Raw genomic sequence first — 16,325 nt, 5'->3', positions numbered from 1 at the left:
CAGGAGAGACAGTTTCGAAGGGGCGGCAAATAACAAACGTCAGCGTAGTTCTTATTAGCCATTCTTTCGACATTTTCCAACAGTTTACACACAAGCAGAAGGATTTTGAAACACTTATTTTTTTTTCTTGAGTTCGACAAGGATCGTTAGTGTATCTGTAATGTTTTGACAATCTTTTCAGCCGCCTCAGAACAAGGTACCGAGGGCTGGAAGCTAAGCGATATTAGGTTTTCAAGCTGCTGTGAAAAACTGACTTTACAGTGTGCGTGCGCTATTTCAGAACGGCCAGTCTCAAACAGGACGAAGCAGTGCCGTGTTTTACAAGCTTGGAATGTCATAGTCAGCACGTTAAGAAAAACTTTCTGTGATCGTGGCACATAAGTCTAACTGAAGCAGTTGTCTTGTGTAAAAAAACTGTCTGAGGCATAAAACCTAAAAACCTCTTATCCTATCATATCCTGGGGCACAATGCAAATATCTGGAGCGGGCAAAATGCTCCCAGAGGCAGAGCCAGCTACAACAAAACATCATCATCATCAGCCAGACTACGCTCACTGCATGGCAAAGGCCTCTTCCATGTCTCACCAATAAGCCCTGTCCTTTGCATGGTGCGCCGGCCCTATGCTTGCAAACTTCCTTATCTCATCCGCCCACCTAACCTCCTGCAACGCACTGCTACGCTTGGCTTCTCTTGGAATCCGCTCTAGTACCACTAAGGACCAGGGGTTATTTTGCCATCGCAATACATGCCCTGCCCAAGCCCATTTCTTTCTCTTGATTTCGACTAGGATGTCATTAACCCGTGTTTGTTCCCTCACCCACACTGCCCGCTTCCAGTCTCTTAACGTTGCGCCTATCATTCTTCTTTCCATGGCTCGCTGCATTGTCCTTACATTAAGCTGAACCCTTTTCGTTAGACTCCACGTTTCTGCCCCGTAGATGATTGCCGGTCGGTAAGATGCAGCTGTTGTACACTTTTCTCTTGAGGGATATCGCTAACCAGCTATATGCGCTCCACCTCATTCTTATCCTTCTAGTTATTTCCCTCTCATGATCCGTATCAGCTATCATTACCTGCACTAAGTAGACGTATTATTTTAACACCTCCAACGCCTCGCTGCCATTTCTGAACTGTTGTTTCCTTGCTAGACTGTTGAATATTATTTTGGTTTTCTGCATGTTAATGTTTAGACCCACCATTCTACAATGTCTAATGCGTTGATCATGTTTTGAAGTTAATCTACAGAATAACTCACCAAGGCATTGTCGTCAGCGAATCGCCGATAATTTAGGTATTCTCCAATAGCCCTTACCCTCAACTCTTCTCAAGTCACGCCTCGTAATACCTCCTGTAAACAGGCATTGGCGAGATCGTGTCGCCTCGCCTGACGTCCTTCCTTATTGGAATTTTATTGACTGACCTTATGAAGGATTATGGCAGCTGTGCAGTTCCTATATATATATCTTCTAGTATTTCGACATAAGGCTCTTCTACCCCTTGTTTCCGCTATGCCTTTATGACCGCTCAGATTTCCACTGAAGTCAAATGGTGTCTCGTGGTCAATGAAGGCTATGTATAGGGGGTGGCTTTATTTGGCGCATTTCTATATCACTTGATTTATAGTATGAACGTGAACTATTGTGGAATATCCTTTACTAAAGCCTGTCTGATCATTTGGTTGAACAGAAACATCATCTTTCATACGGGGCTGGCTTAGAGTAGAAAATCGGGAACACACCTAAAATTTGTAACAATAATAAAGTTGTGGAAATTGAGCATATATTCCCGGTAAATTTTGGCTACAAAGGCCCACCACAAGAGCCTGTAAAGTTGATGTTTGTTTAAATATCGGACATGCACGCGGATGCAGTGATTGTTAGATTTTTTGAAAAATGTTTGAAGAAAGGCGCTGGAAATGATTTCTCATTTTTAAGCAAGAAAGTATGATTATATGCGAAGTACGTTTGTGATAGGAGCGACATACAGCGAAGCAGTTCCCCGGATTTTTCCTAGTTTTCACGTCTTATTCAAATTGTGTCGTTGTTTGTCAAAATTTGCGGGTGAAACCTTCTTCAAACCAGCGCTTGTGGCCTTTGCCTTCCTGTCACTGGAAGGGAAGGTTTGCTTACGACCACTTGAGGGACGCTACAGCACGGCACGCTACAATTCAGTTTGGTGTTTGCGCTGTTTGCAGCGCAAAATCCGCAATAACGGTGTGTTTGAAATTTTACTGTGTACTCCCATCTTAAGTGTCTAATATTTATTCCTGGTTGTAGCGAGCATACACTTCACTTAATAAGGCTAAGATAGCGGCCAGTTAATTTAGCAAGTTGAATAAAACTACTGCACTCGGTAGTCGTCTCGTAGCGCCCGATAGCGCAGTTTTCAAAAGATATTCACTTCTTGCATATCCAATACAGTGCTTAATAAAGGCTGATCCATGCGTGGTTAATTTATGTTGTGAATTGAAATATAATAATTCTGCAGTTCATCATTTATCTTTCTTTCTTGCGCCGGTCCTCCTCACATGAAGCCTATTCCTAATTCGCTAATTCTCCTGTCGAATAAATCTGCCTTTCCCGGGTGACAAATAAAAAATCGTGTAGAACCACGTTTACTGAGCAGATTTACCTGACATATGTGAAGAGTGAGCCAAATTCACAAATTAATGTTGTTTGATTCCGTTGCACAGCTTCATCTAATCAATACAACATGCAGCCAGTTTTATTCTTTCGCAAGAAAGTAGGAGGCTATATTAAATGCGATGTTGCCTATGAAGCGTTTATATAGCCATTTAACAAAGGAATGACAATTTATTGTGAAAAAGAGTGGTTGGGCCGCTTCATTTAAGAGATTTTTCTGAGTTTTACTTCCACATATGTCAGTAGGAGCTACGCCGCGACAAAGAAGGTTATTTCTTCTGCTTCTGAACACTGTTATATTGTTATCACGAATACTTATTAAAAACTCATGCGATACAGAACGGTAGCAGTCGAGTTACAGAACAGTAGACTAGTGATGTTTTCATAGAAGGTCAGTTTTTTCCATGCGATACATATTTGTGTGCTTACTTTCTTTTTGAAGACTTGGCTATATATTATGCTGACGTTAATATAAAGGTAGTGAACATTCGTTTGTTTCCGACTTACGGTTATTTGTTGCATCTTCAGGCGTATATAGGAAAGAGATATTTCAGAATGGCTTCCTCGCCCTTGTTCCGGTATTTGACAGTGCTGCTGCGTGATATTGCGCACCATGATTGGAAATAGCCAGATGCATGATGTGTTGCCGAGATGGACTTCAAGACCAAACGAATGCCCGTTGGAGATGGTATCCGGCAGATACTGACCATGTGCTCATAGAGGTACGTTTATTTCATATCCTCCTCGTGATTTTCGTGAACGCCTAAGAATTGTTGGGTGCCGTTTTGCAAATTTAATCCTACAAAAAGCCCAACGTTTTTTGTGAGCCCCCCTGAACTGACCCCACTCCGGTCTCAGCAATCCACGACCTGAATGTTTTCAGGCAGTGCAAGCCCTTCTACACGTTTGTCAAGAAGGCCGCATAGTTAGAGATTTGTATTTGTGAACTTGTCTCCAAACGTCTTTCAAGTGGTGTGCAGCCACTTCTGCCTCAGGTGTGCAACATATGTTGCACTGTTGCACAGCGCTCTGTTAAATGCATTTAATGCTTCACGGGCGCATTTATCCCGGAAAGTCATGCTGTTATAAACAACGCGAGTTTGATAAATTCTCTCTGAATAGAAAAGGCTTTTACGTGGCCTAAATTATTTCCGCAAAGTCATTTCGCCTCGCCATCTTTTACAGACCTCTACAATGCTGTAAATCAATATTTGGTGTGTAATGTGCTGAAGTCTTTTATCTATGAAAAAAAAGTGAAAGTACGTGCGGTTTGCAAGATAATAAAGGACTTGCCATTAGCATGCGTACAGAAAGCGGTGCCCGACCTGAAGACGTCGCCTTCCAATGAACTGGCTCCGCGAGCCCTTGTCTCGCTCTACGAGTGACACAAATACAGTCAGCATAAAAGATGCGCGTTTATTCCGACGAAGAAACGCATCTTAAGGGGTTCAATATAGTACGTAGCAGCGAAGAAGACCATGCAGTCGTGAAGGTCGAGTGCGCAATGATATGTCTACGACAAAACTGGCGCAAATTCGTGACCACGGCAGAACAACAACACACTGAGACGAGAACCATACATAGCGGCCCGAGTAAGGGCTCTAAACAGTACTTAAAACCTGGCTGCTGGCGTAGCAGCCAAACAAATTCCCTACTGCTAATCCGTCCTCAGGGATGCCACCTCACTCGTCTGTCATCTTCGCACGGTGCCGCTTGTCTGTCCTTGTACATGTCGACGTCTCATGCTCTCCGCCGAAGCTAAAACCACCCCGCCAGAAAGTATCCCTCCGGAATCTTTCAGCGCCCTCCTTTCGCTGCCCTTACCAAATCGTCGCCTCAGAGATCACCGGCGGTAACACGCGTGAATCACCGCGGTTATGCACAGTTTCGGCGCACCAGCACGCACGCAGATGACTAGAAGAGAGTGTGCCTAATTTAAATGGCTTTAAAAGGGCCGTATAGCCCCACAGAAGCTATCACAATGCTTTATATTGTCTTTTCTGCATTACAAATTATACACGAAAAATTAGCTACTGTGAGAGCCCTTCAATACTGAAGAAGACTGAGGGCTGTTGCAAGTAGCATCTTTCAGTTTGCGGGGTTTTTTGCTCCGTTGAGGATTATAACTTGTGGACATTTTAACGCGTTAGATTTAAAAGCCCCTTTAAACAGAAACACCGGCGTCAGCGCTGTGAGCGAAAAATACGGATGCGCGGTGTGGCGCAGATGGGCAACTGCCGTAAAAGCAACCTAGGTGGGGCACCTAGGTCACGGGACCTTGTGGCGTCACTACAACTTGTTAACAAGAATGTCAGTAAACTATCCGCCGTAGCAGGTGGCTGTTATTTGAAGGATTGTTCGCGAGAGGTTGCTCGGGAAAAGCAACTTGGGTCGGACAAGCTCCACCAGTTGCCGCGCGCATCTCAGGACGGGGGTGCAGTTCTGAAGTGCTGCACCGTTGCGGAAGCAGTGGTGTGCGACTCTCAGTGACCTATGTATTCAAACTAGAGAAACATCAAATCCGAATAACCATCATCATCATCACCAGGCTGACTTTACGCACTGCAGGACAAAGGCCTCTCCCATGCCTCTCCAATTCACCCTTTCCTCTGCCAGGTGCGCCCACCAAATGCATGCAAACTTCTTAATCTCATCCGACCACCTAGCCTTCAGTCGCCCCTGGTCCGCTTTTGTTCTCTTGGATTCCACTCCGTTACCCTTAAGGGCCAGCGGTAATCTTGTCTTCGCATTGCATGCCGAGCCTAAGCCCATCTCTCTACTCTTGATTTTGACTATACCATTAACCATACCAATGACGAGATAGTGTCTCTCTCCCTGACAACCTTCCTGATTGGAATTTTATTGCTGACTTATATAAAGTTTTTTTCTACTGGATAAGATTCACTTCTTGAAAGGTTCTTTATATAGTTTCAAGTTCATCTATATCTGATTGGATAGTGTTCTACCGCGCCATTTCGGCAATTGTGAAATAAAATAGCTTGCATGGGGGTATTCCTCTGGCTCAAAGTTGAAGGTGAGGTTGATCTATTAGCTCCTTTGCTTCATAAAGTTTTAATGAACAGAGCTGAGATGCGACGGAAACAACGTCAAGCCGTCTGTATATCATCAAGTTTGCAACCGATCCACACGCTCCTGGATCTCCCATCAGCACTACCAGAAATTCTTTCTTGGAATTTCAAGTTTAGCCAGAGTACACAGGAACTTAGTTGAGCTAAATATATACACTACAAAACTGCGACCAATTCGCACTCTTTTAAAAACTTAACCCCGGATCCTTAATCACACGTAGTTTGGGAATTAATCCAAAAACTGAATTCGTGGGTTTCTTCTCAACCATATACGCGCAGCATGTAACCGAAAGTGCGGCACAAAGAGGTATTTAATGGACACCCGTTACTCTTTCAACAGAGAACAAGGTCAACGGATGGCTTGGACAAAGCAGCGAGCTGATGAAAGCAGTGAGCAAGGGTTGTAAAACTAACCAGGCTGGGCTTACACTTGTGGTAACGCAAATGATAGGCGCTAGCTTGTCCATCTTGAGTGTTTGCGAAAATGAATTTGTTTTGAATGCCGCTGCTGGCATAATGTGCGATGGCTGTGTTTCTGTTTTGGCATTCATCCAGCGGTTGCTTGATAGCACAAGAAATCTGTGACGCGAATATCAGCGTCTTCTCCAGCGGCGCGTTTGCCGCCAGCGTCCCGGCAGCGTCCACTGCCTGTTAAACCCGCTCTATTATCCTGGCACTGTCCTCCTATTACGGGCAGATTTCAGAGATTGAAGTACGCCTCGACTTCATGCATACTCATCCCGCAACGCGCAGCAGCTGATGTGCCATGTAGCTGCTGCTGGCTTTATCGCAACTGCCGCGTGTTCGTGCCGCTCATTCCCAGGATTCTGTGCAAAGCAGTAGCTTCGGGAATTATCTTGACAAGTGTTTCAACGTGTTTCGTTCTGCCTGTTTCCCACGGCATGTCCATGGGGATAATGGCAGAAATAGCGCGAGACATTGCCTGCTCGCACGGTATGGTTCGGTGATCGCGAAGGCTCTCTAGCCGTAAACACGGCAAAAGCTGCTACAATACTTCTCCTTTGCCGACAACTTTGACGTTAATAGGTCGAACTGTGGAGAGCAGAATTCATATTGTTCATCAGATACACGTGTAGAAAGACATGAACTCCCGCGAATCACAGCAAGACCTTGGTTTAAATCGTTACACTCTTCATTGGGTCTATGAGGCAATACATCTCGCAAAAAGCCGCAATATCCAGAGAGGTATGCGGACTCTCCTAAAAATTAAGTGCTCATGTTTGAGTCAATACTAATTTTACTCGGCAGTAAGAAGAAGAAAAACACAATTTCTTTCGTCATTCCTCAGCACTTTGCGACTATCGACTGATTTTATGCCAAGATGAAGACGAAGATAATTCTTTCCCTTTCCTAAAGTATTTTTTATGAGGTTGCGAAAGATGGAAAAAGAGAAATGCATTAGTATAGTAACCTGAGTTTAAGAACATGTTGTTGGATGAACAGGTTGTGGCCAGCCAGGATACTTGATTTGTATGAAAGAACATAACCGAGGAAGTCGAAGTTCGAGAACACTGCACGTCCATTGCAGTTGACATTGCAGCTAAGGTAAGCGGGAAATGTATGCATACCTTGCTTTTGTTTTGTTTTACCGGTACTTTTCTACGCTGCGCCAATTCTCTTTCACCTGCGTAAATCAATATTTGCGTGCTATGCGCCAGACACGCCTGCTCCGGTTCAGGCTGCCCCCAGGCTGTACACCATGCAGATGTGGCAAAATGGATTTTTGGGCCGCACCACCGGATGTTACTGGACTTTCTTGGCGAGTCGATTGTGTACCTATACATGCAGAAAGCTTATGCCAGCAGGCACACTGTCGAAAAAAAAAACAATCGGAGTTTTTACACTTTCCTAAACAAATTGCCAGTGAACGCATGACATTGGTGTTGGTTTTGAGGAAAGGAAATGGCGCAGTATCTGTCTCATATATCGTTGGACACCTGAACTGCGCCGTAAGGGAAGGGATAAAGGAGGGAGTGAAAGAAGAAATGAAGAAAGAGGTGCCGTAGTTCAGGGCTCCGGAATAATTTCGACCACCTGGGATTATATAACGTGCACTGACATCGCACAGCACAAGGGCTCCTTTTGTGTTCCGCCTGCATCGAAACACTGCCTCCGCAGCGGGCTTGAGCGAGGCTTCTGCTGCTCAGTTGAGAAGCGCCTTAACAACTGAACCATCGCGGCGGGTGATGGCGTTCGGGTTTAAATTATGTGGAGCATCTGGTATTACTGCTATAAACCTACTATTAGTTAACTGCAATAAATAAGTTCATTTTTGAATAGTTAAATTTCTCTTATTGCTAAATGCTTTGAGATATGTCCTTTTATTTTCTTGCGTGAACATATTACTTGTGACACAATCTGTTTTTATATCAGAGTAGTGCGACTAATTGTTTTCTTTTGCAGATGGCTGAAGAAGAGTAAGTATGGCACAATTGCCTGTCATCAATATTTTTTCAATTTATGTTCTTAGAGGCTGTGGCCACGTTCCTGTGATAAATCAAATAGATTTCGCTATAACTCTCATAGCAAACCACTGTGCATAACAGGCTTAAGTATGCCAACTAAGCTGTGCAAAACGTAATTGAAAGAAGATGAATATTATCGCCCTTACAATGCTGTGACTAAGAGCAAGAAGAGGTCGAGGCTCACTGGTCATTGAACCAGCCGTGGTGCTATCGCTTCGCAGCAAATAGACGGATAATAACGCCGATCGCTGAAATCTTCTCTTCAGCAAGAGCTCCTTTGACATTGCTTTTCTGCTCCTTCCACAAAAGCTGAATTCCAAGGAGACGCGTCAAAACTAAAGTTAGAGCTTCATCGCCTTTGCAGTTGGAAAAATTACATGACAGCGAGCGTTTGTAAGCTATATAAAGTTTTCTGTGGTCTGATGTTAGCACGCACCTATGTGTCACGTCGGTGAGCTCAAGCTTGTTCTTGGATTCCGTAGTGGCTTTTACAGGACGGATATACTTACCTCATCGGCGCTTAGGTGCGTCGAATTTTCATTGATCTATGGGCCGCAACACCCTTTCACCTGATTGACTGAATGTGTTTCTTTTGCAACCTGGCTCTGTGGAGGCAGCAGACAGTCTTCTGTTGATGCAATCTGAGTTGAATTGTTGCAGAATTTCTTACGTCTCCTTAGGAGCACCTCCCATTTCCGCCTTCGCCTTAAGCCGAAAGGTACGGTTTTTGCTGGTTTTGGACACACGTAGGCTGGCAGGGTAACCTGATTGACTGAAGGTGTTCCTTTTGCAACCTGGCTCTGTGGACGCAGCTGGTAGTCTTCTGTTGATGCAATCTGAGTCGAATAGTTGCAGTACTTCTTACGTCTCTTTATGAGCACCTCCCACTTCTGCCGTCGCCTTAAGCCGAAAGGTACGGTTTTTGCTGGCTTTTGACACACGTGGGCTGGCACGGTTACCTGAGTGACTGAAGGTGTTTCTTTTGCAACCTGGCTCTGTGGAGGCAGCAGACAGTCTTCTGTTGATGCAATCTGAGTTGAATAGTTGCAGAATTTCTTACGTCTCCTTAGGAGCACCTCCCATTTCCGCCTTCGCCTTAAGCCGAAAGGTACGGTTTTTGCTGGTTTTGGACACACGTAGGCTGGCAGGGTAACCTGATTGACTGAAGGTGTTTCTTTTGCAACCTGGCTCTGTGGAGGCAGCAGACAGTCTTCTGTTGATGCAATCTGAGTTGAATAGTTGCAGAATTTCTTACGTCTCCTTAGGAGCACCTCCCATTTCCGCCTTCGCCTTAAGCCGAAAGGTACGGTTTTTGCTGGTTTTGGACACACGTAGGCTGGCAGGGTAACCTGAGTGACTGAAGGTGTTTCTTTTGCAACCTGGCTCCGTGGACGCAGCTGACAGTCTTCTGTTGATGCAATCTGAGTCGAATAGTTGCAGAATTTCTTATGTCTCCTTAGGAGCACCTCCCGGTTACGCCGTCGCCTTAAGCTGAAAATTAAGTTTTTTGCTGGCTTTGGACACACGTGGGCTGGCAGGGTCCCTCTGGCTTTTATCCTTCCCGGCTTCACATTTCTACCCCCAATACGGTATCTACGCAGGCCTTCCTTGTCCAAATGCATTTTTATTATCAAGCGAATTCTACACCTCATCCGTTCCCCATGACACATTAATAGAGAGGGAGGTGAGAAAGGATGAAACACAAAAACGGCTTGGCCGGCAGATGTGCAAGGCAGGGCGGTTTACCAACCTATTCCTCTGAGCAACGTTATTAACGCTAGCACTACCCATCCCGTTGAGGAAATAACTATTGATGGATGTATTTAGCTACCCGCTTCCTTTAACGCCGTCCTTTCAGGCGCCGACGAAGTTAGCATATAGGTCATATGAAAGCCACTGCCGTCTTCTGCCTTTCACTGCGTCTTCTGCCTTTCACTGAGTTTGATTACCTGCTATTCATGGGCGGCTCGCTCTCATTTGACCGAAGAAATTGTTGCTCTTGTAACATTCGTGTTGCTTTTGCCTTCTGTACTTCTTGGCACATCCTTTTAGAATTTTATTTATAATCTCCTCTGAAGAATAAGCAAAACGCAACAATGGAAATATTTATTATGTCGAATAAACAGAAATTCATCCCGCCTGAGAGTGGTCTTCAGTCGAGGGTTCCTCTCGCGGCTACCATCAGCCTTCACAGGTCCCTCAGCCTACTGTAGTCATCCATGCCCAGGCTCAACACAATAGCTTCCCATTGGACGGGAGCGAGGTTGGGAATAGACGCACTGCTAGAGTAAGTTGCCCACACAGGTGGTATGCTATACAGAACGCATAGAATATGGAAGGGAAGTCATTGAAATTAGGGGATATGTTGGATAGAATGTGTGAAGCATTTTGCGTGGAGAGCTGAGTTGGTTATTCAAAGTTGTGTGAAATCGTTTGTCGCTCCCACAGGAGAAATCCTCCTTTCCTGCTCTGGTGATTAACTCTGGTCAATATCTGTTCCTGCTACCCGGGTGGCGCTTCCCCAGCCCACAGCTTGTGGACAGTGGTTGCCAGGAAATGACTCTTGGCCAGGGTTTCATGTCAGTACTGCCCTTGGATGAGATGGTGGAGTTTGATCTGAGGATGCTTACTACGTACGGAAATGAGGTCCCCTTGCGTTTGGTGCGACATTCTACTTTCGAGTTCGTGATTCTGTATGTGATGCTAGTCGGCGTCTGAAAACAATGACTAGCATTACGGCTGCTTCCTCCGCTTAGGTGTAATGATGGTTGATTTGGACTCTAACGCTGACGTCTGATGTCTAACGCTGACGTTGTTCGATTTGCGCTTATTGTATAGGGCTCACTTCGCGAAGCAAAATTGTAGTCTTGTTTTATAAATTAGCAGGTTTTCTTTAATTTTCACGTTGACTTGACTTCAGACTTCTGTGCTATTTGTTTGTGAATATGGCCTCCTTACCACATTTTCTGAGCTCACATCGTGTCTTGAAAACTGAATATTTCTTATGACTCGTAATCCCAAAGCGAGCTTCCCAGCTTTACCCTTTAGGCACAGAAATAGGGCTGGTTTTTAGTATACAACAGTTGCTATTACAGTACAGTATTATAGTACAGGACTGCTACAGTATACTACAGTTAACAGGAACTTTTTTCCTGGCAGACACATTAGCGATTTAGTGAAAAGTAAAGTACAATTATCAAGACGGAGAGGTTGATTGATGAAGACGAAACATGTTATAACACTGCTTTTTGATGATTTAAAGGAAAGCAGTCCTGGTTGAGGAAAGCTCGGCACCGTACTCATATTTCCGCATGAAGTTTGATCTTTGGGCCTGATAAAATAGCCAAGACACAAACGGCCCAAATCAGAAATAAGCTGTTTTAATGTTCTGTATTTCGGAGTCCAGATACGTAAACTTAGCGACCACGTGCGCATTTTGAGCTATTTGTTGCAGAAATCTCGACGCACTTCATCTGCTTCCGTACACATCTTAGGAATAAATTCGCTTGCAATTACTAACTTCGCAACTCTCGTCTCGCAATTTGCACCTACCTTATTCCGCCTTTCCTGAGGTTGGCGGAAGATCGGTCGGCTTTTCACCACATTGCGTTTGTTTGTTATTGCACTTCTGCTTGCACAAAAATAAAAAGACGGCGGCCGATATAACGCGTTTAGGCCAATTACGAATTAGTTTTGCTAGCGCTTCGGTTGACTTTCGAGGCATCGTTATAAAGGCCAAGCAGGATTCAGACTAAGAACGGCGAAAAGAGACTTAAGCTGCCCCTGAAATATATGATGCGCTAGCGTTAATTAGTTATTGCCCGTATATGCGAAATTGGTCATTCACTACTCTTATATCATTCCTGCCTCAGAGGTGCAGCGGTTAGGCGATGCATCACTGTCCTGCAGCGGCAGGTGCTGCCACCGGTGGGGCTTGTGAGACCCTGGTGTCTCTTTCCTAGAAACCTCTCGCGACCAATCGTTATTTGAACTGGCATCTTCTACGATGTAGCAGTTTGCTGACCATCCGGTACGCAGATACTGTTTACGTAACAAGGTAACATGACCTAGGCAGCCCAGCTTTCACGAAGGGAGGCCACCTGGCACAGGTCACCCGCAAACCGGTTTGAACACAGAGGGACCTCACGCTCAAAGGTGAAGCGGCTTAGTCGAAGCTCTAGAGTTGTCTCATAAACTACTACGGCCTTAAGCGCAGCAGTGCTTTACGGGAATTGGACGCACATCTCCATCAAGCTACCCCTTTCTGATCTCTCTAAGATCTGCGTGCTAACCACTTGCACCACCTTATAGACGCGTTTTTTCTTTTGATGCGAATGCAGATGTTTCCTTCTCGTATCGTACCAAAACACCACATATGAAAAAGTATTCCAGGTCGCACTTTCAGAAGGGCTCTTAGCATTTATTGACTACACGAGATGGAGCTTATAGTCCATTCGTGGAAAACAAGCGATATAGCATAATATTTTTATCTGCCCAACTACTCGTATTATTTGCAAACATACAGGCGAACCTCGCTATAACGATGCGCTTTATAATCAAACAAAGAATATAATGACTGAATACTTACTCCTTTTCGAGTCTCCTCGAGAGGTTACACATTATTTATCTCGTTCTCACAATGTAATATTTTTGTTAAAAAGGATTCAACAAACCTAAATTGTAGCCCAGAGAATGTTTTGCCATATGTGTCTTAATATTTAATGGTACTCAAGCTCCAAACGGCGGAAAACTGAAGCGTAAAACAAGTTTCACTAACCCGAAAGCGACTATTGTAAATCCCTTCTGTATAGCGTACACATTTTTTACAAGACATTCCAAGCAAGAGAAGTGCTGCAACGCAAATGCTAATCGCGCAGAAAAAAATTATTTTTCGCCAACTCCCGCCTCCGACAAAATTTTATCCACGACTGTACTCGCGGTGAAATACAAAATTCGCAACCGAGCTCACCTACTGCTGCAGGGAAGCATTTGCTATGTTGAAAAAATGGCCGATCCTTTGAATTTCGTTATTGCAAGGTTCTACTGCATTCACAAGCCGTCAACATTAGTATGCGCGCCAAAGCACAAACCTCTAAATAGAATTTTCACCCTCTTTCAGCTTGGGCATCGAGGATTTTGCGGGATTAGAAGCCTTCCACACCAATTTTACTCTCTTTTTAATGATTCAAAATTGACTTTTAACATTGTTAAATAACCTTGGCATTGATCAGAATAAAAAAAATAAAGATGAAATCAGTAGGAAGCTTTGAATTCCAGAAGCACAAGGGCGATGCAAGTTTTACAAAAATTATGATAATACGTCACTCAGTATGCAAGCGCACTGTGCCTAAAGAAACTGGATTGCGATAGAAATCGAAAGGTAACGCCTCGCAAATAAAGTGTATTGGAATAACTCGTGTATCTGATATTTTTCTCTCCTCTCATTACTCATCGTAGGGAAGCACCGCTCAATGAGCAGCCAAGGACTAAGAGGAACTATTACGTCATCGGCGGCATCGCCGTCGCTTTTCTTCTGTGCTGTGGAGCAGTCGCCGTCTTTGGTGAGCGGCTGCCCTTTTTCTGTCCTAAAACCGACAGTGGGTCTTATAAGTACAAATACAAACGTATCTCACGAGAGAAGCCTTAGATGCTTGCGCGCTGTGCTGAAAATGGCATGAATTATAGTTCAGCAGCCTTGTCGAGAAGGCAGTAAAGTTTAATTTTGCAGGCTTGCTTCATTTTAGAAAAGACATTACAGGTGACGACAAAAAAGTCACGGCTAAAGAATTAGCGTATATAAGAAAAATTTCCACAGCACCCGATCGAATCTATCAAAAAGAATTCGCGATTACAAAGTGCCACTACGTTAGTTTTAATTGCGCTATTATTTAGTTACATATTCAGAGCAGTGTGTGCCCATTAGCCAGATAGTAACGTAGGGGTTATACTCTGAGGAACTCGCCCTGGATCTCCCCAATGCCGTTTGAGAACGCATATGTTCGTTGGAACAAGGACGTTATCATACTGCGTCATAATATTTCAGCTGTCAGATCGCTCCCATCGGCGGATGTCGGGAAATCTCACATCCGCCTAGGCATAAGCTCACGCCTGCATTTTTTCAACTCTCCCATTCTTATATTAATGTATAACCTTCTATGACCAAACCTACTTTATAAATATTATAGCTGCTGAAACCACAATTTACGTGCTATGAGAAACAGAATTTTAATGTGTTAACCCCCGCTAACGCTAGTCATCTAATATTCGTTTTTACAGACTAGTATGCTGAATGCGCCTACAATGAAATCAAGGACACAGCCAATCAAGGCTGATCACGATGCTTGACGTATCAGATATAGGCTCGAATCCTAAAATGCGCAGGGTCTCAGTGTTGATATACTGATGATCAGTCATTGTGCTCCGTGATATCATTACTCATCACCTTTTTTTTCAATCTTTAAAAGCGCTGAAGCATCAATAGAAGTATGTGACACTCCTTGGACTTTACGAAAATGCCGTAAGATAATGTCATGAACGCAAATCTGCTTAACCTAATATAACCTAAATAATATACACAATGATTCTGAGGAGGACTTCGTAATGAATACCATTCGCAGGGTTTCTACGATTTGCGCCGCAAATGTGTTACTGTTGCGTTGGTGGCAAAACTTATAAAACCTGAGCAGGCGAAGTACGCAAAGAATCACCCCCGCTATTTAATTTAGAAGTGGCATAGTGGGTCCGTCTTTGCACGCTATGAGAAACAAAGTATATGTTCCATACCTTTCGCTTCTTATCTGCGCACGCGCAACAAGTGGCCATTTTAATCGCAAAAAATATGGTAATCAGAGAAAGCCTTGATTGCATTATTATGTCATTTTTCCTAAAAGAATATGTTCTAATTCCGTGTATTATTATTGAAATCAAGTAAGAGAAACTAAAACTGACGCGTTGTAACCAGTGTGATGCCGCAGTGGAATCTACAGGCTTAGTACATGAATGGCCGTTTACCCTCCATGCAGTGACGCTAGGAAAGAGGGACGACGTGAGGGTCACCCACAGTCCAATTAGGACGATGGATCGCCCGAAGGGATGCCACTGCGTGTACGTGGGTGACAGCAAGGAGAAACAACCAAGCTACGACCTCGGTGGCTATATCTGCGTTTGCTTCGGTGATAAGAAGATTGCCAAGAACACCGGCGGTTTGTGATGGAATTTGAAAGGCTGGCACACAGAGAAGAGTATTGTACATGTACTACAAAACAGAGACAAAAATAAAATTTCGCACCCTATTTTAAGGCTTTGTGTTAATTTTCTGTATTCGTAGGCATAAAGCAAAGGGTCGTGGCTTTTCATGTGAGGAACCTTTTTAAGATACTATGAGTGCCAGTAATGCATTCTTTCCTTCGGAGAAAATGGAACATTTTGTGGACAGTATTGTGAATAAATTGTATTCTATCTCGCAATGCACGGAAGTGGCCAGAAATAACTGTATTCCAGGACCGGCCCAAATATAGGCATGACAGCATAAAGATTCTGCTTGCCGCAGTCGCTAAATGTGTTTATGCCCGATGTAAGTAGTGTGTTCAGAATAGCATGCACATGCATTTCTTTTTTCCTGTTTTGCAATGCTTTCGGCCGCTCCTCGCTTCCTGGTGGGATATCAAAGAACGGTTCTTGCCTAAATTCTAGTGTTCTTCTCCTGCGGCTTTAAGCTGCACGTTGCAACGGCGCTTTCTCTTTGGCTCTGTGTTGATTCTCACAGTCAACTTTTTCTGCTTATCAGCACCGCTTAAGAGATATTGCTGGACACCTGTCGCACAGAACGCTGGCGCTAGCAAGATTATCCTACCACGCTTGAATGGTGGAAACTTAACAATGATAATGATTAGTGCACTTCCCTTTTATGAAGAAAGCACTGCTCTAGACATTCCAGTCCCGAGCAAGAATATTGTCTCGTCTTGTGCTCCGAACTAACCCGAGCTTACCCGAGTTACTCGATTATGCCCGGGATTGTTGGGGTGGAGGAAGCTTGGGTAATTTCGGAGGAGTGTCGCTCAGCTGTATCCAAAGGTAATGTAACCTTGTGGTGTAATCTCCACCTTCC

The 16,325-nt window shown here is 44.2% G+C and overlaps 1 protein-coding gene across 1 annotated transcript; it reads left to right on the top strand.

The window, feature by feature from the left end:
- Positions 1 to 7,240: 7,240 nt before the first annotated feature.
- LOC144132540 (uncharacterized) lies at positions 7,241 to 15,502 on the top strand. The gene is made up of 4 exons (XM_077665025.1): positions 7,241 to 7,298; positions 8,157 to 8,170; positions 13,676 to 13,779; positions 15,241 to 15,502. Exons 2-4 carry the CDS (start codon positions 8,157 to 8,159, stop codon positions 15,426 to 15,428), a joined length of 306 nt encoding a protein of 101 aa, XP_077521151.1. The 5' UTR covers positions 7,241 to 7,298; the 3' UTR covers positions 15,429 to 15,502.
- Positions 15,503 to 16,325: the final 823 nt, after the last annotated feature.

This window comes from Amblyomma americanum, chromosome 5 (genome assembly GCF_052857255.1).
Source record: "Amblyomma americanum isolate KBUSLIRL-KWMA chromosome 5, ASM5285725v1, whole genome shotgun sequence".
Lineage (NCBI taxonomy): Eukaryota > Metazoa > Arthropoda > Arachnida > Ixodida > Ixodidae > Amblyomma > Amblyomma americanum.
The sequence above is the reverse complement of the archived record's forward strand: the minus strand, read 5'-3'. Positions and strand labels throughout refer to the sequence as shown.

Bases quoted from the DNA above. Each gene is read 5' to 3' on its own strand.
- LOC144132540 (XM_077665025.1), top strand. The intron at 13,780-15,240 runs GTGAGCGGCTGC...CCCTCCATGCAG, and splicing joins TGGAGCAGTCGCCGTCTTTG to TGACGCTAGGAAAGAGGGAC.